Source organism: Zophobas morio, unplaced genomic scaffold, assembly GCF_036711695.1.
Source record: "Zophobas morio isolate AGI-343-1 ecotype UQ-CSIRO unplaced genomic scaffold, CSIRO_AGI_Zmor_V1 ptg000017l, whole genome shotgun sequence".
Classification (NCBI taxonomy): domain Eukaryota; kingdom Metazoa; phylum Arthropoda; class Insecta; order Coleoptera; family Tenebrionidae; genus Zophobas; species Zophobas morio.
Genome location: NW_026972122.1, coordinates 12287386 through 12310853, shown reverse-complemented (window position 1 = coordinate 12310853; position 23468 = coordinate 12287386). Strand labels below are relative to the sequence as shown.

Genomic DNA, 23468 nt, shown 5'->3' with positions numbered 1-23468 from the left:
TGAGAGCGAAACTTCAATGAGAACATAAAAATTCCTCGGAAGCTTGTTCGATGTAAGCAAATGTTATTCAGTATCGTTGATTCAATTTAGGAAAGCTGTTCAATCACTTTCCCGCCCAGAAAGGCTAATTAACGATACGAAATTACAGAAAAACTAATTTTTATCCTGCACTGCGAGAAAATCCAATTTTACTTTACCAAAACTAGAAATGTACACACAATACACTACTATAATATACCTGTACAACAGGCGTAATTATGTTTTTTATAACGAATTTAAATCATTCAAATTTGTCTCAACATCTGGTGTGCCGCAGGGCTCCAATTTGGGAACTCTATTCTTTCATTTATTTATTAATCACCTACTGCAATCCTTAACTTGTCCTTTGCTTGCTTATGCTGATGATGTCAAAATATTTTCAGTAATATCTTCCAACAAACTTGTACAAGATAAGTGTCTTCATCAAATTTTGCAAAGTGCAAAAAGTAATTGTTATGAATTCCTTAAAAAAAAAGTAATTTGCAATTGTAATTGTTCCAATCACTGGATTCTTCCTTACTGGTAAAATTTGGTGCGCGCTTGGCAGATGACATTTTTCTAAATATTTATTTTGCTATCAATTTGTTGGCAACGACACGTATTTATCAAGACTTTTTAGTTCTCGGGAACCAGATCACAACCAGATTTGAACGACACTTGTATGACACACATGAAAATTGAACAAAAGTTCTGTTAATCTATAGTTTAGCTGAATTTTTCTTCTTCTTGAACTCATATTTGTACAACCGGCCCTTCTTCTTCTTCTTTTGGTTGAAGATATTTTAAAATTAGACGAGATAAGTAACTTTAATAAAAATGTAACTACAGTTATGAAAGAAATAAAAAATTCATACGTATTACAAGCTCGTTTAAAGGAAATTCAAGAAGAAAAGAATAAAGTCAGTTTAAACTTAAAATTACCCCTCAAGAAAAGGTGGAGTTCTTTTAATATGTTTTTAGAAAAGTTATTACGATTGAAGCAAATATTAAAATTATTACTATGCAACGACACTGTTACAGAAAATTTTACGTATGTCGAATTTATCTAAGTCCTCTTAGTCGTTCGATACAAATTTCTGGCATTTGGTCACAAAAATGTATTCACTCTTTGCTCGAGTTTGTTTTGATAAAATTAATAAAATGCTTCAAAAACAATTTGATAATAGCGGCAACTTTGGAATTTCAAATAACGCAAATCTCTTCACTCTTTGGCAAATCTACTTTAGACTCATCAGAAAAGGGAAAAAAGTTGGATGATAATGAAATTATTACAGATACAGACCTACTTTATGAAACAGCGAATTCAAGTGACAAAATATCCTTAATCGTATTGATTAAACTCTTGTCCTCCTTGTCGTAATCACAAAAGCTAGTCACATAAAAATGAATTAAATTCTGATTTTATGAAGCCATTAATTAATCAGTGACAACCGAGCGATCAAGGTATTTCTTATTGTATTTTTGCTCAATTGATTACCGTAATTTCTGATGTTTCATTATTTTCTTCGTTGTAATCTGAAGAGGATCAACACCCTAGAAGAAATAAATGGAACAGACACACATTCAAGATGAATCAAATCCATTCGTTGAGTATGACGCAACAGATTCCCGGATACGGTTTAAATTTAGAAGAAAAAATGCTAACATTATTGCTGATTACACCAGATACAAATCGAAACAAAGACGTATGTCCCCTACATCAATTATTCATCACGCTTCGATTTTATGCAAGAGGAGCATTGCTCGTAGAAGCAATACTGAAATTAAATCGTCAGATCTCAATGAGTCAATACAAGTTTGCTCGGATTTTTACGGTATGGTAAACTTTCCAAGAGTTGTGGTGCTGTAGACATACCAAATGATATGGAAATCAGTAATAGTAAGAATATTTTAATAATTTTTTGTACACATGTGTTTAGTGTAAGATACACAAACGATCAGTTTTTCTACCATATCGGTACGTTGGTTTCTCCCTACACACAATAGGCGGAAGTAGACGCTGTAGCTCTATGCAATTTAACGTTTCTTTGGTTACATATACCTACAAAGGTCATAAAATTTCATACAAGAGTTTGGTTTTGAGGATTTTTTAAAGTTCGTGAGTTGTCCTCTTTTTCCGAAATGGATAAAATCGAAATACGTCCGCTGATTAAATATTTTTTTATAAAAGGTCTAAGTCCAACACAAATAAAAGAAGAGCTAAATTCCACCTTGTTGGAATCTGCTCCGTCGTTTAGTACTATTAAATCGTGGGTTGCGGACTTTAAACGTGGTTGTACCAGCACAAAAGATGCACCACGTTCAGGTCAGCTGAAGAAATGTATGTTTTAAAAACTGGGACGGAAAATCCCTTGGGATGGAAAGTAACGTCATTTTAGAAGGATTTAAGCAAAGCATATCTATTCACGGACTAAAGTATGCGTATCTCGTTGGTGATGGCGACAGTAGTGTTCTGAAGAAACTTCAAGCAGACAGTCCGTATGTGGCGGAAAAAACTGAGTGCTCTAATCACTTGTTAAAGAACTATTGTACTAATTTAAAAAATCTAGCAACAAAAAATTTAGTTCCAAAGGGTTTCCCATCACACCTTTTCTTCGACAATCTCTGAAAAACAGCGCGTTCAGATGTAGAAGATCTCACGAGGTTTCATTTCAAGACCAAGTGAATAATTTCAAAAACGACAAAAAACATAGTGTTTTTCACGTTTTTGGTGAACATAAATGTGATAATTACTTTTGCAAAGATGTTAAACCAAATGAATTTAATCAAGTTCCGACTTTAAAACAATGTGGGTTGTATAATGCTAACAACCTTATATACAATAGTAAAAGTTTGATCAAAAATATGACAAACAATTCCGCGAAACCATATAACAGCGTCGTTACTAAGTTTATCGGAGGAAAAATACTTTTCAAAGTGAGGATGGTATAAAATGAGGTGCCAAACGGCTAGTATTCGCTACAATACAGAGGTTGCGTGTTAATCAGTTTTGCACAAAGCAATCGCTGATAAAAGTCCCGGTTTCCACACAAAAAAGTTTATTGAAAGGAAAATGAAATTAAACTACAGAATACAGCTATTTCAGAAAACCAAAAAAGCAAATAAGAAGCAAGTTGTTGCTGGGGCAGACGAAGACTATGGGCACGTCGAAGAAATTTCAGATGCTGACGAACTAACAACAAGAACAAACGTGTTTATTAGATCACTGAAGAAAATTAAAGAAGACATATTAGAAAAAGGATTACCATTTCTATGTTCGGCAAAACTTGTAAACTGAAGCCTACAACAAATCCAGGTAAAACAATAAAAACTTCCTTCAAAGCTTTTCGTCAAAAAGCACTTCTTATGGAATTGAACACAAACTCATAGCAATCACAGTTTTCTGAATACCTGGGGTAATCTCTAGAACCATCTGGATTTTATATCGATGAACAAGCACATTACCTTGGAGTGAGTCCAGACGACCTTATTAGTTCTAACGACCTTGTTGAACTTAAATGCCCTTACAGCTGTAGAACACTAACATCTCAGGAGGATATTTTAACAAAAAAATAACATACGCTATTTTCCAAAATAAAAAAATTCATTTAAAACAAAATCATAATTATTTTTATCGGGTACAAGGGTAGCTACACATGAGTAACCGTCACTTCGTATAAAATTGGAACTTGTCAAGCAATTTGTCAAGACTTTAGATCCCTCATCGGAAGTAATTAGATATATCCGAGCACTATTTCCAAAAACAAATGTTGGCTTCCTAAGAATTGGAAAATAAGATTTCTGCTAAGGAAAAAAATGCCTGGCAATCATTTAGAGCGGTAGTGCAAGGTTTTTTCGGGAACCACAAAAGCGAAAATTACAAGAACATAGTAGAAAACTGGATGTCGAATGTCCCTTAATGTCCACTTTCTAGATTCACATCTAGACTTTTTTAAGGACCACCTAGACGATGTTAGTGAAGAACATGGGGAGCGCTTCCATCAGGATATTGCCACGATGGAAAAACGATACCAAGGCTGCTGGGACACCGCGATGACAGGACAATATGTATGGTATTTCAGTTGTTGGTTAAACCAAGAAATTATAGTTAACCAAAAAAAGTTTTGGTTAAGTGTATTTCAGTGTGGGGTTAAGAATATTTGACGGTTAAATTTCTTGGTTACCTAACCCAGCCCAGCGAGAGGTGGTTTAACCATTATTTTTTTGGTTAACACATGCGCAGTAGACGCCACTGTCCGCGAAATTTTGGGAGACATTTTGAAGACCAGTTTTGACACGCATACTCTCTGTTCTTGTTATTAATCACCGTTCTAACCTCGTTTTCTCGTGTACCGCGTGCCTGTTGTTGTGGTTTTTTTCTCTATTAAGTATATAATAAAAGCTACAGAATGAACAGTGAACGAGTTAGATCAAAAAATTTTGAAACACAAGAAATTTGCCTACTTGTAGATTTGGTTAGACAAAACAAGAAGGTGATCGAGTGCAAAGAAACTGGAATCATCAATAATAAGCAAAAGGGGATAGCCTGGGAGAAGTTGGCAGAAAAATTTAATGCCATTTCTGGTACCGTGCCTCGAACGTCCAGGAATCTAAAAGAGAAATGGACAAATTTAAAAAAAACCGCAGTTCGCAATTTTGCTACGATAAAAAATACGCACGAGGCACTGGCGGTGGTCCCTCCAAAGGCCCAACAGAGTCGTCAGTAGACGCAACTGTCCGCGAAATTTTGGGAGACAGATTGACAGGTTTACCAGCGGTGTGTGATAATGATGGTAAGTTATCACTTATTAAAATAACAACAACATGGTTGTAATTGATTCTTAAGTTTTAGATGTAGAAATAACAAACAGAAATGAAATTGAGGATTCAATTGTCCCAGAGATTGAAAATGAATGTACCTATACCTACAAAAAATATATACATACTTGTAAATTTCATAATAACACCTTTTTTGTAGAGAATATGGGGACGTCAAACAGTTTCTTCACAGAAAACAGTGCCTCTTCATCACAATTAGGTAAGTGCAAAGTAATAAATTAATTGTTATTAAAATTATAATATATATTTTATTTTTAGTTTTAGAAGAAGACGTAGTTGCACAACCGGGGGATACGCAGGAAAATGAATTAGGTAAGATATAAAGTATTGTTAAACATTAAACACATGGTTATTTTTTTTCAGACTGGTCACAATACACTCCAAGGATGTTAAAAAAGCTTCCCTCGAAACCACTACATGTTTCAAAGAAAGGTGATTTGACATAATTAATAATAGTAACAAGTAACTTTGAAAATAAAATGTACTCTCCGCAGGTAAAATAAGAGTGGGTGGAAATCTTACTAATTACAAATGGTGTCAGCTTGCCGACGAGAAAAGGAACAACTCAGTTTTCAAAAAAAAGTTACTTGAAGAAGACCACAAGCAAAAACAGGAAATTCATGCAATAATGAAGAACTAATTGCAGGAGCAACAGGAGCAAAAACTGCGACATCCTGAAGACAATTTTTATGACAACTTGCGTCTTTCACTCACTCTGTTTATTGCTTTTCCCACCGTACTCTTGTGAACAGTGCCAAAATCTCCAATCACAATTAAGAAACTGCCTGTTGCAAAAAATCTAAGTGTAATTAACAACATTTCCATTGATGTAAGAGCATGATTCCTGAAATAAATTCATTAAACATCTAATATTAGTTTAAAATCGTATATTTTATACCAGTTTATGGGATGCTTAATCACATCATCAATTGAATGTAACAAATTTGTTACAGATTCTTTCGAAAGTCTGAATCTACAATAAAATTCTTGGTCGTCCCAATAATTAAAATGATCCTTGCGAATCTGTATTCTGGGAACTTTACGAACACGTCCCAAGTGCACAACAAAATTAATAACTTGCTCCTCGTCTGAGTCACTATCGCTAGAAGAATATATATTTGCCATTCTTTTCATTCATTTTCCTATAATTCACTCCAAAACAAACAACACTGTCACAAGAAAAATGTAAGTAAAGCAAAAGTGAGGTTATAAAAACGCCTACACGACCACCAAAATATGAAAGAATATATCCTGGCACATGCTCTTTTCAACTGGTAGACCAATTACGACACCAACTTAAGAGAAATAATGGTTAGTTAACCAGAGTATACTTAACCAAATTTTCGACACTGAAATGCCGGTTCTTGGTTAAAGTTTTCGTTAAAATTGCCGTGCCGAGAAAGAGTTCTGTGTCTAGTTAAAAAGTACAGAACGAATGAATTAAAAACAAAAACTGGGACAGAGGAACAGCGCAGCAGAAGAGGAACATTATTACAAGAAATAATTTCCATTGTCGATGGAAAGCAAGTTGCTATAGATGAAGAGCTGGCAGCTGACGAAGACGAAGTTATTAGTGAATCACAAGAGGAAGGTACTCTAATGAGACCAAATAACAGAATTAACCCTTTCGCTCACACCGTCCTCACTTGAGGACATGTATTTTATAAGTACTTAAATGAAACTACGAATGTTTTAATAGGGTTTATTCATATTGTCCACATCTGGGTACAGGTTCGTTTTCATCTGGTTCACTTGCTGCCATGTTTCGGTTACTACTAGTGATGCCCATTCTCGATTCGATTCTTCGATATTCGATTATATTTTTAACAAAATGATCGATTATGAATCGATTATTTGATCTGCACGATTCTCTGGGGATCGATTTTTTTTGAGTGAAAATCGATGCTTTTTTAAATTGTGGAAAGAAATCATTTTTTTACTCAAACCACAGCTCAAACAATCATCTTAGTAACTTTTGCAATTTTAGAATTAACGGTTGGTATCTACTGCGAATACGAACATTTTTCTGAACTTGAACGTTAACGTTAAAACGTTTGATTTGATCGAATTACCACCCCTAATTTCGATGTACATAAAGGTGAGAATGGCAAAATGTGCCAATGTACGCGCCAAATAGTTTCTAGCATTTTCTACTTATATTTATTTCTAGTGGGAGTTCGTTGTCTTTATTTGATGTATTTGTAGTGCAAAGCACATCTTTGTTTAAGTCGTGGTGTGAATAGGACAAAAAAGTAAAAACCGAAGAATTGCGATGTACATGTACATGTAGTCAATAGTCATCTGCATTCTGCATGTAGGGCGGTAGGGTAATCCGGTGATTATACATCATAGTTTAGAAGTGATTTAGAATACTGGTTCTACGTTAATGTAAATATGTGGTGAATATTGTGCTTTGGATTTGGAAAACAAGATTAACACTATTGACCATTAACAGTAGGTTTGTAATTTGGTTATAAAAGTTGTTCGGCATTTTGTTTACTTTTAGATTAGAAATGTCAGAGTCGCACATTGACGTAAAATGCTATTTCACGAAATTTACTGCAATTTCATCAAGGTGCAAAATATGTAGCAATGTTTACAAGCATCATAACAATACTACAAATTTACGAAACCACCTGAAACGTAAACATTCAGAATTTTTAAATATGGGATTGGCACAAAACAAGAGTCAAAAACGTCTAAAAGTGATAAATAACAAAGGTTCAAAAGAGGATCAAGATCAGACCCAGACTACTACATCGTCACTACAGAATGATGTTTCTACATCATCACTACACAATGATGTCGAAAAGAGCGGTAAGTTGGTTAATGCAGAGAAATACCTAATTACATATTCCATTAAACTTTTAGAGACAAATTTATCAGAAGCAACAACAGTAACTCTCTGTGATCTTACTGATCTTAGTGAAATAGATGCATTGCCCAGTTTCGAAAAATCTACCCTTAAGTTCAAACAAAATGACATAGTATCAGCTTTCGATGAAATAAATTCATTTTCAGGTAAGTTCCAATTACTGAAAAATATTTTTTTGTATGAAATTCTTTTTGCTAGGTGGAAGAATGAATGCTAAAATAACCAATGCTTTGATTTATATGATCACAGTTGATCACCTTCCCTTATCTTTCACAGAACGTAAAGGATTTCAATATTTCAAAAAGGTCGCTTTACCACTATATAAGGCTCCAGGGCGTTCTACAATTACAAGACAAGTTGATGAAAAATATACAGTTTTAAGTTCCAAAATTAAAGACAAATTCAAGTTGGTGGATAATTTTTGTCTAACAACTGACGCATGGACTGATAGTTTGAATAATCGAAGTTTTTTGGGACTAACTGTTCATTATCTTCAAGAAACAGAACTAAAATCAATTACAATAGGAGTATTTTTATTAGAAAACAAGCATACATACGATTATATTGGAACTACTTTACTACATTGTTGTCACGAATGGAATATTTCTAAAGATAAAATAACAGCAGTTATTACAGACAATGCAGGAAATATGGTGAAAGCTGTGCATGAATTTTTTGGTAGTAAGAAACATTTACCATGTTTTGCGCATACTACCAATTTAGAGGTCTATTTTGTAACTCTTAACGATCTCGCTAGAGCATCGTTAACTTACGATAATCCTTCCCATAACGATTTTGGGACTGATAGCGATTTTGTAACATCTATCGTCTCGTTACATAGCGATCGTATCGTTAGAATGTCATCGTTCCGGAACGATAGGTTTCAGCTCACCGTTAGAAGTGTCAGAACACGTTAGAAAAGTATTTATACAATGAAGAGGAACGTTTTGGTGCAAATATGGGTACAGAAGATAAATGTAAGAAATTAATGTATGTTTGGATTAGATTGATAACTTATTATATATTTTTTTTACTGCAGACAGAATGAGAAATTTGTCTCGGGTCTTAAGAGATGTAAACGACCCCTTGATCGTTCGAGAAGAAATCTTTAGGAAGACCTACCAACTGTAATGGGGAGCGGCGAGAGACACATTTCCAGAAATACTACCGCAGAGTTCTGTATTATTCACCAGAAGTTGCAGGAAAAATTATATACTCATGTGTTATTTCACACATCTTACGCATAAGAAATATCGAAAATGACGAGACCAATATTGTCTATGACAAGGAGAACGATAATAATGAAGAACTTGAATATGAAGAACACAATTTACTACATGAATGGCATATCACAAGAAATAATTTAATAATACAGCATTTTCAATAATGTATTTATTATTTTTTTTACAACATAATGAAATTATTAAACAGTTCCTCTTTCATATAGTCTTAAATTTCTGGCCTTCTTTCAAACATTGAATTTCCAATCTACAAATCTCTGGAACACACAGTGACGTTTACTTACCAGGCAGTACATTGTAATTAGAGTGCCCTATGTTATATTCTTGATGTACTAAAAAACACAGAGGTTATGGTTTATTGTGTAACAGTATTTATAAAGATTAAACATCTCAGTTCTCATAATTGATTGGTCATGACTAAACAAGATGTTCACTTTGTCTTAAACAAAGTGTTGATGTAAGCAGAATAATTGCTAATAGTTGTACGATAAATTATAGTAAAGTACACATTTTTAAAAAGAGTGTTCGGGCGATTAATTAATTACACATACCTCTCTGAACTGCTGAACACTTTTTTGTGGTCCTCCCACAGAATTTAGTTTTGCTACCAACCCTTCCCATATCTTTTCTAAAAGATCTGGCTTGTCCGCTACGAACTTTTGGGCCCTAAAATCTACATTACCTTCTAACTCCTCCACATACAACTCATGTTGCTGTTGGGTAATACGCTGGGTCCTTTTCCATTGCTCCCGTGAACGTATTATAAACTAAATTTCGTGTTAGTGTGATTATTTTGATGTTTTTCTTTTATAATTATTGTTTACTTACATGTTATAAGTTCACAAATTTGTCCAAACTTCAATCAGTAGCAAAACAAATGTCAAATGTCACAACAGAGAACAACGTAATCTAGACGCTACACAAATTTAAATACTACCGATTTTAAAAACATTAGATTCATCGTTCCGCTAACGATTTCAAAACTTTACGATTACGATAGTGTTTATAAAATTGGAAATTTGTACAATCTCGTTAAACTGATTTTACGATTGCTTCTAACGATTATCGTTTGGGAACGAGATCGTTCTGGAGCGATAAATTACAAAATAGACCCCTTAATTGTTACCAACAGTTTGAAAGATGTCAATAATATTATTTCTTCAGTGAAGGCTATTGTTACGTTTTTTAAAACAAGTCATGATGCGGCCCAAAAACTTCGAACATATCAAATACAGAATGGGAAAACAGAAGGTTCTTGTCTGAAACTTATTCAAGATATAAGTACTAGGTGGAATTCGACATACTACATGTTGAAACGATTTTTGAAGCTTGCACCATTGATTAGCATTATCCTTTTTGACAATCAAAATATTAAAATGATTGATCAAGAAAACATTGCAATTTTGAAAGACTTGCTATTGGTTTTAGCTCCCTTTGAAGCCATGACTGTCGAAATGTCAGGACAAAGTTATGTCACTTCAAGTAAGGTTATACCAATAGTACACTGTCTAAAGCTTACTTTAGATAAAGTAGAAGTTAGCACTAACGTTGTCAAACAAATTTTGAATAAGTTAAAAGAGGAGGTAGCGAGAAGGTTTTATTCGGATAATTCCAGCGTGGAAAAAAATAATTTGCTGTCAGTTTCTACTATACTCGACCCAAGATTTAAACGCATACACTTTGAAAATCCATTAGCAGATACAGCAGCAGTTGCAAGAATAAAAGTTTTAATTGATGAACACAAAAAAAATGACTCAGTGTCAGTGTCACCACGAAATTATGACAAAAACCAAGAAAAACTTACTGACATGACCAGTACTGGATTAAATTTATGGGCGGTTCATGACAAATTATCCATTAAACAAAATGAAGGAGTTTGTAACAATTCAGGTATACCTTCTGAATTAAAAAACTATTTAAACCAAACCTTAAGTTCAAGAACAGAAGATCCTATCAAGTTTTGGACTTCGGTCAAACATGTATATCCATATTTATCAAAAATTGCTTTGAAACACTTAAGTATTTTAGCCACATCAGTGCCGTCTGAAAGACTTTTCAGCAAAGCGGGTATTAATTTAAGTGAACTGAGAAATAGACTTGCAAGTAAAAGACTCTCCGCTCTTCTTTTTTTAGGATCTCTAGAGGAAGACGAGTGGCATTTAAATAATTGAAACGTGCAAGCTCTAAGTTGAAAATCATTTGTTACTTAATTCTATACAAAATTATTATAGAATATAAAATTTATTTTTGTTATGTTTAAGAATATAAAATTTATTTTTGTTCATGTTTAAGAATATAAAATTTATTTTTGTTATGTTTAGTATAGGAAATTTACTTTTTATTTTTTGCTAAATAAATATTATAAAAGCAACTAATCAGGTGGTATTTTTTTAAAAGAAACTTCATATTAAAATATGAAGTTCGTTAAACACGTCAATATTATAAAACAAATTTTAAAAAATCGATTTTTACGAATCGATCTTTTTTTCTCAGAAAAATCGATTGTTAAGAATCGCCCGAAACAAAAAAAATTGATTCTTAGAATCGATCTTCTGCTGGCATTGTGGGCATCACTAGTTACTACTAAAAGCAAAAGTCGTATTTCAATTACAGTTTCAAACCATCTTGACACGGCCTTTGCATCCACTGAAACTTTTTTTTTTATTGGTTAACGTTACCCAACAGGCCGGAGGCCCAATTACAGGGTAACGGGGGACATACACAACACCCAGAGCAGGGCGGGAATCGAACCCACGACCCAAGGTGTGGCAGGCAAGCGCGATGCTACCTAACCCACCCGGGTCCTCAAAACTTATTTTCTTTACAAGCGAAATGAGTCGTGTCAGTGTTATAAATTTTTGTGTTATATGCAGAAGTGGGTCATTTAGAAGAATATTTTTTTAATCAAATTAGTTGAAACCGTTGAGCGTTCTGTATAATTAAAATAACGCCCCTATTTGAGGACAGTGTGAGTGATTGGATACAACAATACAGGTAAAGTCATAACCTCACTTATGCACCTGTTTTTCAATGTTCCAATATTTGCGGATTTTTAGATCCAAAATGAGTAAAAATGTAAGTTTTTGATCTCTGGAGAGTTTGCGGAACTTGCTGCAAACGTGTTAGACATTGAAGTTCTGTCGAATGATTCCGATGATTATGGATTGCTGATTCTTTACATGATATGTAGTACAAAATTGTTGTATAACGAGAGTATTATAGATGATGAAGTCGAGTCAGAAATCGAGAAATTTGAACCAGAAGCGCCAGAACCTAAAGAACCCAGGTCCAGTACTTCATCACATGGAAGATTGAAGTGCATCAAAATGAAGGACTTTCTTCAAAATAATAATGAGGCACCTTAAAAAAGATATTCGGTGGAAAACAAATATTTTCTCTGTGACACGAAATGTTGAGTCACACGAAGACCATAAACCAGCAGCGATAGATTTTGAGAGTCCATAGAGTCCATACAGTTTCTTCTGTAAATATTTTACGGACGATTTCTACCAAGCAATGGTTGATTTCACAAATCTCTATGCCGTCCAGCAGGGAAAGCGCTTCGTTCTTACCACCACTGAAGAAATAAAAATATTTGTGGGAATACATGTACTCATGGGTAACTTACATTATCCAAGAATCAAATTTTATTGGGACTCAAAACTAAAAATTGCCCAAATTAGCGTTTCCATGCCTCTAAATAGGTTCTACTCTCTTCGCCAAAATCGACATTTTGTAAACATCGAGGAAAGGGTAGATGACCAACATAGATTTTGGAAAGTTAGACCTTCCTCTAGAAGCACAGCTTTCCACTGATGACCAAATGGTTCCTTTTAAAGGTCAAACAATATGTGATAAATAAGCCGAAGCCTTGGGGGTGAAAATTTATGCTCTGTGTGACAGGAGTGGTCAAATGTTTGATTTTGTCATATACCAACGGTCGATAACAGAATTGCATTCAACACACGTCTCAATTTTAGGACACAGTGCAGCGGTTGTAGGAAACTTAGCGAGCGCATAAAAGATATAAATTATCAATTATATTTTGATAACTTCTTCTGTATCTACTGGGTTTTACATCTTTTAAAAAATAGAGGAATATATGCCACTTGTTCAGCGCGTGTAAATAGATTTGCCAATCTGCCACTTTCATTGGACAGCGTTATGCAAAAACAAGGATTTGGTTCAGTATAGTAATTTCTAAGTGATGACGGTATAATTATGACCAAATGGTTTGACAAAAAGCCTGTTGTTATGGCGTCAAACTATATGGGAATAGGGACTGAGGACAATTGTAAGAGATGGGACAAAGCGCCCAAAGAATATGTCCAAATAAGAAGGCCAGAAGTAATCAAAGAATATAATACCAGCACGGGTGATGTTGATACATTAGATTTTTTGATTACTCTGAACATTGACCTTTATAGGCCTTTCATTAAACAATAAAATTCGCAAAATCAAATTATAATTTTCCGAAATAGATGCACGTTTTATTGTACTTCAGGGGCCAGAAATGTTCTGCTGAAATAACCTTCAATTAATTTTTTTGTTTGCAGGTGGCGAATCGTCAGGAGGGCGAGACATGATGGAATCAGGGGCTGTTCGGCCCGAAGGCAGATGTTTAGAGGGTAAGTGATCTTTTTGCATTTCTCCCTACTCCCTTTGTTTCTTTCTTCTTCCCTGATTTTCTAAACTTGTAGTTCTTTCTTATGTGTTGTTTTTTTTTTGCAGTTTATCGTCAGTCTTCCTAGATCCGATCCCCGGAGTTCCACCCGGGCCCGTTTCCTTCGAGGTTGGCCCAGGTGAGCTGCCCTTAGGTCAGCCTATGATAACATTACCAAACGGCGTCGACGTTTTTTACGGCGACGACGACGTGGACCGTTGTTATTAGATTATGATTTTAATTTTTTTAATTTTAATTTTTTTACTGTAATAGGTAGTTTTAATCTTATTTTTTTACTTTTCTTTTATTTTCTTGCCGTTCTTTTTTTTTAAATTCTACTCTTTTTTATTTTTTATCAAATGATGAAAAATCCCAAAAAGGATATTGATTGTCAATCCTTAAAATGGAGAGACATTTCCTGGTTCGCCTATTTAAGAAATGAAAAATATTGTTTTAGATACAAACATACGTTAGACGATGATTTTTAATTCAGTAAATGTAGAATGGGGCAGCCACAAGGTGGACGTCCTTCTTTTCAGTTGTGTAGTTTGAAATCTTTTTATAACCGTGCCTTACCAATAAAAGTTTGCAAAGTACAAAAATCTTCTCAGTTTGCTGGAATATGTTCCACCGCTATATCATTCCTTTTACAAAAATAATTTGAAAAATGATGGAAGATCAACAGCAACTAATGCAACCAGATCGACAACTAGTGCAGAACAAGAAGATTTAATTGGTGATGAAGAAGACTATAGAAGACAGCGAAAACTTCAGTTGGAACGAGTCACCCACATTTAAGGGAAGTGTAGCAGTCTAAGTAACAGAAGACGCGATTGATTTTCTTCATGGAAGAACATAGGAAATTATTAGATGGAAAGTTCTCATTTAAAATGGCGCAAAACCTATGAAACGAGGCTGCCGAAGAAGTCAGTTTCATTCCGGGCGCCCGGGACGACTGGAAAACAATTGTGGAAATAATGTCGAAATCTATATAAAACGTTTAGAACTGAATTTCACCCAACATATTATAGTGTAATCAATCATGTTTTTGAGAGTGTTCGTCTGATTTTCCAGAACCAGAGGAATAATCATGAGTAGAAAAAGATTGTAAGGAAAAGTTAATTACATCACCCAGATTTTCTTTTCCACGTGCTCTGCAATTACGCAAGAAAGACTAACATAGCATCTTGGACGCAAAATGTATTAAAACTGGCCATACATGACATTCAAATAGGGACACCGTTTAAAGAAGCCCTTGGAGTGTATGCCACACCCACCCAACTCCAAAGGCGAAAAAGTAGAATGGATGTACATCGAAAAGCTACAAAAGTTAGAGGAGCACGAAGGGCTGAGATTAGGTGCGAAGTTGATGCTACGACATATTAATTTTCAGAATGAAAAATAAAAAGTGAAATTGGCTGTCCAAGTCTTCGGCCAAAGTGTATTAGATGCTTTGAATTGTACTTACAAAGACATTCCCGATTTTGAAATCGCGTTAGCAACATCTGAATTTTGCAGTGTTGTAAATAACGTATTTGATATTTTAAATTCGAGAAAAATATATTCGAAATTTGCATTCAGCCAAGGGCTAAACCGCACAAACCATGAAATGATAAAGAAGCACATAGAAATGTTAGAGTACATTGATTATTTAGAAAACATGAAAGATGTAAATATGAGGCCGGTGGTGGTATCAAATAGAAAAACGGGATTTGTGGGGCTTATTGTGAGTTTGACAAGTGTATCAAACTTGCAAGAAGACCTGGTAATTTAGGGCCACATGTTTTTTCTTGTCACATATAAATTAAGTCAGGAACACCTAGAAACATTTTTTGTTGTGCGGAGTCGAGGAGGCCACAATAATAACCCACCCTGTTTTCAGTTTGAATTGACACATAAGTGACTATTACGTCGCCATCAAATAAGTGCAGCCGAAAATGGAAATGCTACTATTTTAAATGCAACCCAAATCCAACATGTGAGTTCACAAACAAACAAAAAAAAAAGAGAAGCAAACGTTGCACATTATACTCGCCAGTCTGCCATACATTGAAGATGTGGTCGAATATATATCGGAATTTGTCGCTAAACAAGTTGCTCGGCTCGTGAAAAATTGTACAGTGTGTTCCCAGTAGTTAATAGGAACAAACTGTAAATCACTGTTACAAGCGTTAAAACGGAGAGGCAAGTTGGTTATCCCTAGTATTGTAAATCGATTCGCGTTCATAAAAGCGAATTAAAGTCTAAAATAATGAAAAAAGTATTGATTAATTCCTTATTATATGAGGCCTCGAATTTTTTTGACAATACGATCATGCTAAACCATGACACAATGGTGCAAAGATGCTTTGTCATTGCACAGTTTGCAGCTCATAAAATTAGTTGCAAATGTGTAAATAAAGATTCGTCTTCATCATGAAGCTCGATTAAAATCCGCTGCAATGAACTCCTCTAGTTGCTGACAAAAATTTTCAAAAATAGTACTCCTATTATTTTGCCATCAATAATATGTATACAAAAATAAACTATATTTTTTAAAAAGATTTTTTTTGTCCTACTAAACATGGAATATTTAGGCTTAATATATTGTTTCAAAAAGTATAATCACAAGTTGCCTACATATTGTAATAGTGTATACTACTATTTTAGTAATCTTTCCAACAGTCTATCAACTGTTCTTTTGTCTCTTTATTTCAATAAATAACTCTCACACAAACCTCAAAAAGAAGAAACTATTAAATAATAATCCGTAATATTTTGAGATCAATAATTCACAGTAGATAACTAAAGGAATAGTAAATTATTGTACTTTTTTGCACCAATAAATTGATACGTCATGTTTACGTCACTCAAAATAGGCTCTTTGTTCTAACCTCTGAATCTGGTTTTCTTATAAAAACTTGAAAGTCCAGTTAGAAGAAAAAACTATAAGAAAAGCGATGTCTTGCGCTGGGGCGGGAGAAGGATGGAAGTGACAGTGAAACATATGAAGACGAAATGCATATAATAAAAAGAAGACGTGGTAATGACATAACAACCGCATTACACTACTCCCCTTGAACTAGAAAACGACAACAGATAGCTTGTCTAGTCACAGCTTCTAGTTTGAGTATTGGTATGTATTTATTATATGATCTAAGGAAAAAACTAACCCTTTTTGTACCATACAATTAGTCAACTGAAGGCTAATTATTCGAACCAGCGGTTTAGGTTTGCACTGCTGGTTTGCCGGACTACTCGCTGGAGTCCGCCCTTTGGTAATTAATTACATCCATAATTTCTTCTGTTACGTTATTAATTTGTTAGTTAGTAGTTTTTCATCCTTTTAATTAATTTTATTCTTACCGATTTTCTCATTATTTCCGATTAAATAGACACTAGTAGTACGAACGGAAATAAATGTTTTGCTATACGAAACCACGTTCCGTAGAACGTACAGCACGCAAAACGTAGAAAAAACTGTTATATCTATGGAAAGATAGAAAATGCGGTGTTCTTATTGGCGAATGTGTACGTTAACGTAAAATACGTTGTACGGAACGTAATTTCGCTAATTGTCTAATATTGAAGCGATTACATTAATTTGGAAACCATATTACATATTATATAAAAGGTTTCAATTTTTGAGGTCAAGAATGCTGCATTAAGATCCCTTGGAGAACTTATTCTATTATTCGACAACATGAAGCAGCAAATAATGATGCCCTTCAAAATGTGGCTGATGATCTGATACTATCAAAAAAACTTCGTACGAGGAAAAGGGGATGTTGGCGTCTAAGTTTTCATAGAACGCTGCCTGGTTACGGAAAAATTCTGGTGGCTTTGCTTTTTTAAAGTTCGGGTACAATCTGTATCATTCCAACTGTGTTCGTTGTGTCTTTCATTACTTTTTACAGCAAGAGTAGAAAATCAAATTTTCATCGTAAGCTTATTAAATGTAAGCAAATGCTGTTCGGTATCGTTAATATAATTTAGGAAAGCTGTTCAATCACTTTCCCGCCCAGAAAAGCTAATTAACGATACGAAATTACAGAAAAACATATCTTATAAAATGAGGCATAAGATTAGTTTTGTTTTTAAATGGCATTACGAAAATAGTTATTTAAGATACAAGACTACTGAATTTAAATTCTGAGGGATACTCAAGGCTGTTGCGGAAACGTATAGTGCCTAGATTTAGAGAATTGTTTCCCAATTACCAAAATCCAGAGTTACCAGCAAAACCTATTTGGTTTCAATAAGACGGTGCTCCACCCCATTTCGAACGTCAAGTGCGACAGTACTTAAATGAAGTACCTGATGACTTTGAAAATGTGGTGGAAGAAGTTCATTTATCAGATGTAGACTCTGTGTTTGAGCAAACTGCAAGTGAACAAGGAGAAGATGAAGATGATGATGATGATGATGATGATGATGAGCTTGATGACATTCAAACAATGAGTGTAGTGAAAATGATTGAAAGTCTATTCCATATATATTTTTTAGACTTTTCCATATATATTTTTAAGACTTTTCTCCATCCCTCTCTCCTCTGAAAACTTTGAAAAATAGTTAAATGTTATAAAACAAATTACGGTAAACAACAACTTCCCCTTAAAATTTATCCTCAGATTGTACCAGAGCTGCTTATACAAATTTAGAAATACCAATACTTTAATTAAACCGGGTACCGTCGGGCTCTAGAATTTTGAAAATGTCTGGAATTTAAAAATTATTTACAAAAATGTAACCTCTTTCAACTCCCACCATTACTCTTCCATTTCAAGTTCTTACAAAACTTAAAAAAATTCTCAAAGCTTAGGTAGGCCGTATAGGGTACAGTGACCTTAGTCGATGAAATGAAGGCAAGCTATTCTGTAACAAGAACAAGTAATAGATAGCCGCTAATTTTTTTTTTTCTATTACTGAACACAAGTGAAATAAATGCATACATTATTTGGCAGTGAAAGAATAAAACAACAATTCTAAGACAACGATTTCTGAAAGAACTCGATTGTCCTTGCCTAATTCGTCAAAGATCGGAAATTAAAAAAAAAGAGTGCTTCGACCCAGGGACGCAAGGATGGAGTTTTAACTCTGTGTTATCAGCTTATATAAATTCAACACGTATAAGCGGCGAAGTCATTAATTTTCTCTTAAAAAATAATAAAAACCAAAAATATGTTGCATTTGTATTCTTTGACAAAATAATGATTAATGAGGATGATTGGTTTAATTAAAGTAAATATCCATGTATTGTCAATGGTTGTTTATTATAAAACATACTTTTTTTATTTATTTATCATATAGAAATATTATAATTACTTCACTGCAATTACCGGCTGTACTTCGTTTATTTGAAAATAGCATAACGTTGCTTCCTTGCACTCTGCTGTTAATTCCGGTTCTCATTTACTTAGCCGTTTTACTAATTACGTCTTCGTTAATTGTATTTATGGAATAAGTGACATTTAAATTCAGTGATTATCACCCGCTTCTGAATCCCGGCGATCCAACGCCTTACATTTGTGGCGGCACAATAATAACTGGGTAAACGAAGTAAAGATCAACCGCTTTGTAGCCTAGTGGTCAAGGCACCTGCCCGGCACGGGATATGTGCGGTTCGATTCCGCACCGGAGCAGCAAACATTTTTTCTTCGCTTACCTACATTGGTGACCTCCGACGTGTTTTTCTTCGCTTACCTACATTCACACCAGTTTATCTATTTTCTCTTTCTTTCTATAGCGCGCCGTTACATGCCTATGTTCAGACTGGTGTCGGTGTCGGTACGGAAAAACGTTAGCTCGTAGCTCGAACTCGACATCGACGTGTTCTATAATACGAAAACAACGGAGTTAAAACTCCAATAAAGAAAATATTAAAATTTGAAGACGAACTTGAAGAACCATTTGAAAAACGTACCAGAGGAAGATGCAGTGTATATCCACGATCAAAAGATCAGAAGGTTACCCAATTTATCCCAAGCGACCTCTAACTGTTCGTAAATAGTCGCAACCTGTACCGGGTTTATAATAGTTATAGGTATATCAAGAGAGCAAAGTGAAACATTTCCTCCCGCGGATTCAGGTTGAGGCCCGACGCATACACAGTCGAGAGGCGTCAGTCGAGGAGTGCGGTTCAGTTCCTAGTGTTCTGTGTCGACGCCTGCATTGAAGATCTCCCAGCCCGCTGCGATACAGTGCTTTTTAGCGCTCATTCGCCAGTAATTCGCAGTTTTTTCATCGTCTACACTGCTTTTCTCAAAGCGAGTGGCCGATATCAACACACAAATAATTTTCGCACCGTCGAGATAGGTTTCGCACCGTCGAAATAAGTTTCGCACCTTCGAAAACCCCGTATTATTGAATTTTGAATTTGCATTAGTACGGGAATATTCGAGAATTAATTCAAACAAGCAGTTTTTCTCTCTTTATCGCTAAATAGCAGTTCGATATAAAAACTGTTGAAACTTTTTCGTCTTTTTTCGGTGTTTGTTTACATTTCGGACTTAGCTGTTTGTACGATAATATTTTACATCTTATTGCTGTTAGCTGTTTGTTTCCCGTCTTTTAGCATTCAAATTAATACCTCCCCTCTCTGTTGGTGTTTTATCTGTTACCGAGTTGCATGAGACGATCATTGACGTAAAGTCTAACGGTAACTTGACTATTCTGGCCATCTTGGATATATATCTATATATATTTTTTTTTAATTTTTCGTCTATGATTTCGCGCGTAAATGTTCAAATAAAAATTTCGTAAATTGTGTCGGATTTTCAAAAAATTTGTGTCAATCGATAGGGCCCGTGAAGGTGTAAATAGTGACGTTTTTATTTTTCAAAACTGCCGGCGGGTTCTAGAGATATTGAATTTTAAAGCCGTCAGAGCACGGGAAATATAAAATTTAATTATATCGAGTTTTTCGGGTATGTCGTATATAACTCGTGTTATTGAAAACAAAACTACGAACAACGTTTCAAATACAGAAAACGTTTTAAAAACACAGGTTGTTAAGGAACATCAGCAACATGTTCTTATATTTTCAGGATGCTACTCGGAATCGTGTAGCGCAGAAATATAATTCTGTGATCATTCAATATTGATTTGTTGACCAAATAAAGTCAAAATATGATAATTTAAAAACACGTACGGGGAAAATAGTGATTACTTACAAACAGAAATTATATAAAAAAAATGGGGGGGGGGGGGGCAGTCAACTACTTCTATGGTGGTCATATAACCTTCTAGCTCTTGGACTCCTTTACTTCATTTTACTTGCATTTCGTAGGTCAACGAAATCATCAGGTGTGAAAAAGAAATTTTCCGTGGAATTAATAGTATGCAAAGGCATGAAATTTCAGCCAGTGACACCCAGGTAAACATATTTTTAAAGTGAGTAAATTCGTTTAATTAATACCTAATGAATGCCATTTTAGAATATGTATATGTATTGCAAATTGATGAACCTCCTGCAAAAAAGCCAAAGCCAAACTGGAGTACCTACACTCCAAATCGATTCAAGCAACCTATTAATAAATTGCTTAAGCCCACAAGTGAAAACCCTGTTGTTAGAGCAAAAGCAGAATATTACAGGGCAAAAACATTAGAAGTCGAAGAGGGCAGAAAAATTAAACAGCAGCAAGAGTTAGGATCTCAAGAAAAACACCAAATGGAGATGGGGCTAATGCAACTCCAAGTAAAAAAGTTAGAGGAAGAAATTAAGCAAAAGTATATATTACAGTATTACGATATTAAATTAATACTAAAACATGTTATAAGGTTTCCATCAAAAGATGAAATGCTTTAATAAAATGCCAAGGTGTTTTGAAAAATTTAGGCGAACTCGAATTATGTTCGATTGCACAAAAATTTAAACTCAAAACAGTACATACCGAACATGCAGACCGAGGACTTGGTCTTCTTATCCGGACTAATAACTTACACAAGCGAAGCTTATGGTGGTCGGACCTCAGACAAAGCGATTTTCAGTAACGAAAATATCAATATCGCAACTTAAATGTTCACATGTAAAAATAATGTGATGACACACACATTTTTAGATACTGAAAGGGAAATTTTATTTGATAAAGGTTATATTACAAGAGTTAAATTGACAGACTAATCTCAGTCAAATTGTTTTGAGAAAATGAAGGTCAAATATGCCTCCCAAATTTTCAGTGCCTCAGTCGCCATTGGTATGACTATTTACTTGCAGCAAGTGCTGCAACAACGATTGAATTTGTAGAGAGAATGGACAAATTATTTGTTTTGCTAAATCCGTCGCTCTGGGTGTTTGTATACACGTCCGGTTTTCTGTAATTGGGCCTCAGCCTGTTGCAAACCTAATTAATAAAATAAAAAAATAGGCTAATAATGTAATCAGATCCAAAATAATCGTTTCTAAATATCGTTTGACACGATAATAAAATTTTATAAAAACGTTGTATGAAAATTTTCACACAAAATTTCACATCGTGTCATACACATCCTTGACAATGTGTCCACAGTAAAGCCCTTGGTGACAACTCTAGAAATTAAAACAAAATTCAATGGTTTACGACAAAAGTTTTTTTCAATTCAAAGACGACAAAACCCATTTCACACTACTTTTATACGCCTTGCGTCACTTACTTCACACCCACTACTTTGTATTAATCTCCTTCCTCCTCCTTTGTAGCGTTCCCGAACCCAAATCCATAAATTAATACGGCAAGACCAATCCGGAGTCCCACCAGAAAATTCCTTAACCGGCAGAAAAAAGAAATGTGCTTTCTTTTCTGATTATGTATTTCAAGAGAAGTTAAGCCAAGAAATATACGCGAGAAATAGGAGAAACGAATATTTCTCTGCAAAGGATATGTTCAAATTTGCTACCACAAACTTAGAGTTCACTGCGAGTCTTAGCACTCTTAAAAGAATATTACGTCCAATGGGATATAAATACAAAAAAGTAAATAATCGTAAAATTATCATCGAAAGTCCACGGCTTCAGTCATTAAAATTAAAATTTTACAGTTAGCCGAACAAAATGTAAGCTTTGTTTTTCTGGATGAGACGTGGCTTAACCAAAATGGTTCTCCTGTGAACTATTGAGAGTGACAGAAGAGGAATGCCTGAGAAAGTGTGCATGAGTGAAGGAAACCGTTTTACAGTGCTTCATGCTGGCGGGAAGTTCGGTTTCCTAGAAGGCTGCGAATTGTTTTTGGACTGCAACATCGATAGCAGGGATTTCCATAAAACCATGACGAGTGAGGTATTTAAGAAATGGACTATTCAGCAATTAATTCCGAGTGTTGCACTGATTAGTGGATAATGCTCCGTACCACTCGATGCATGCTGAAGAAAATCCAAAGTTCTCTTGGAAGAAACCAAAACTAGAAGATTGGCTCCATAAAAACAAAATTCCTTTTGGTAGTAACTTAACAAAAAAAAAACAACTATTTGAAATAGTTGCCCCACTGACAGCTGTATTAATCCTGCCTGTTCATAAGTGTAGTTTGACTGTTCTCCGCAAGGCGCCACGCAACGGGCACATTTAGAAAAATTAACATTTACAATCCCGGCTGGTTATTTTTTCCATCGACAATTACCACACGATGATTATTTCAATTTGAAGATGAAAAGAAAACTAACGTGGAAGCTTATAAAACGGTCGTGAGAATTATAGAAAAGTACGCAACAAATTTAAAAAATGGTTTTTTGGGAATAACTGAAAATGCTGAGGACAACCTTTAAGGTACATTTACATTGAATTCAATCATTGGAAGCAGAAAGTTTATGCTTGAAGAATACATTTTAAATAGAACTATTAACACTGCAATTTGTTATCGAATTGGTTTCAATTTGTATTTCA

At 34.6% G+C, this 23468-nt stretch overlaps 2 protein-coding genes and 1 long non-coding RNA gene across 3 annotated transcripts; all 3 read left to right on the top strand.

The window, feature by feature from the left end:
• The first annotated feature begins 4706 nt into the window (after positions 1-4706).
• LOC135129939 (uncharacterized) lies at positions 4707-5497 on the top strand. The gene is made up of 6 exons (XM_064057208.1): positions 4707-4811; positions 4865-4933; positions 4997-5056; positions 5116-5169; positions 5221-5289; positions 5352-5497. The coding sequence occupies exons 3-6, from the start codon at positions 5002-5004 to the stop codon at positions 5495-5497; spliced, it is 324 nt and encodes a 107-aa protein (XP_063913278.1). The 5' UTR covers positions 4707-4811; positions 4865-4933; positions 4997-5001.
• A 1577-nt stretch (positions 5498-7074) lies between these two features.
• Positions 7075-8192, top strand: LOC135130618 (uncharacterized). The gene is made up of 4 exons (XR_010280821.1): positions 7075-7311; positions 7364-7674; positions 7729-7878; positions 7931-8192. It is a non-coding gene; the product is annotated as an uncharacterized LOC135130618 (long non-coding RNA).
• A 7053-nt stretch (positions 8193-15245) lies between these two features.
• Positions 15246-19292, top strand: LOC135129938 (uncharacterized). The gene is made up of 4 exons (XM_064057207.1): positions 15246-15401; positions 16715-16751; positions 17879-18078; positions 19197-19292. Exons 1-4 carry the CDS (start codon positions 15246-15248, stop codon positions 19290-19292), a joined length of 489 nt encoding a protein of 162 aa, XP_063913277.1.
• The last annotated feature ends 4176 nt before the right edge of the window (positions 19293-23468 follow it).

Excerpts from the sequence above, each read along its gene's own strand:
- LOC135129938 (XM_064057207.1), top strand. The coding sequence starts at position 15,246 with ATGATAAAGAAGCACATAGAAATGTTAGAGTACATTGATTATTTAGAA. Across the intron at positions 15,402-16,714 it reads CAAACTTGCAAGAAGACCTG|ATAGCTTGTCTAGTCACAGC; the intron begins GTAATTTAGGGC and ends AAACGACAACAG. Across the intron at positions 16,752-17,878 it reads AGCTTCTAGTTTGAGTATTG|ACGGTGCTCCACCCCATTTC; the intron begins GTATGTATTTAT and ends GGTTTCAATAAG.
- LOC135129939 (XM_064057208.1), top strand. The coding sequence starts at position 5,002 with ATGGGGACGTCAAACAGTTTCTTCACAGAAAACAGTGCCTCTTCATCA. Across the intron at positions 5,057-5,115 it reads TGCCTCTTCATCACAATTAG|TTTTAGAAGAAGACGTAGTT; the intron begins GTAAGTGCAAAG and ends TTTTATTTTTAG. Across the intron at positions 5,170-5,220 it reads TACGCAGGAAAATGAATTAG|ACTGGTCACAATACACTCCA; the intron begins GTAAGATATAAA and ends ATTTTTTTTCAG.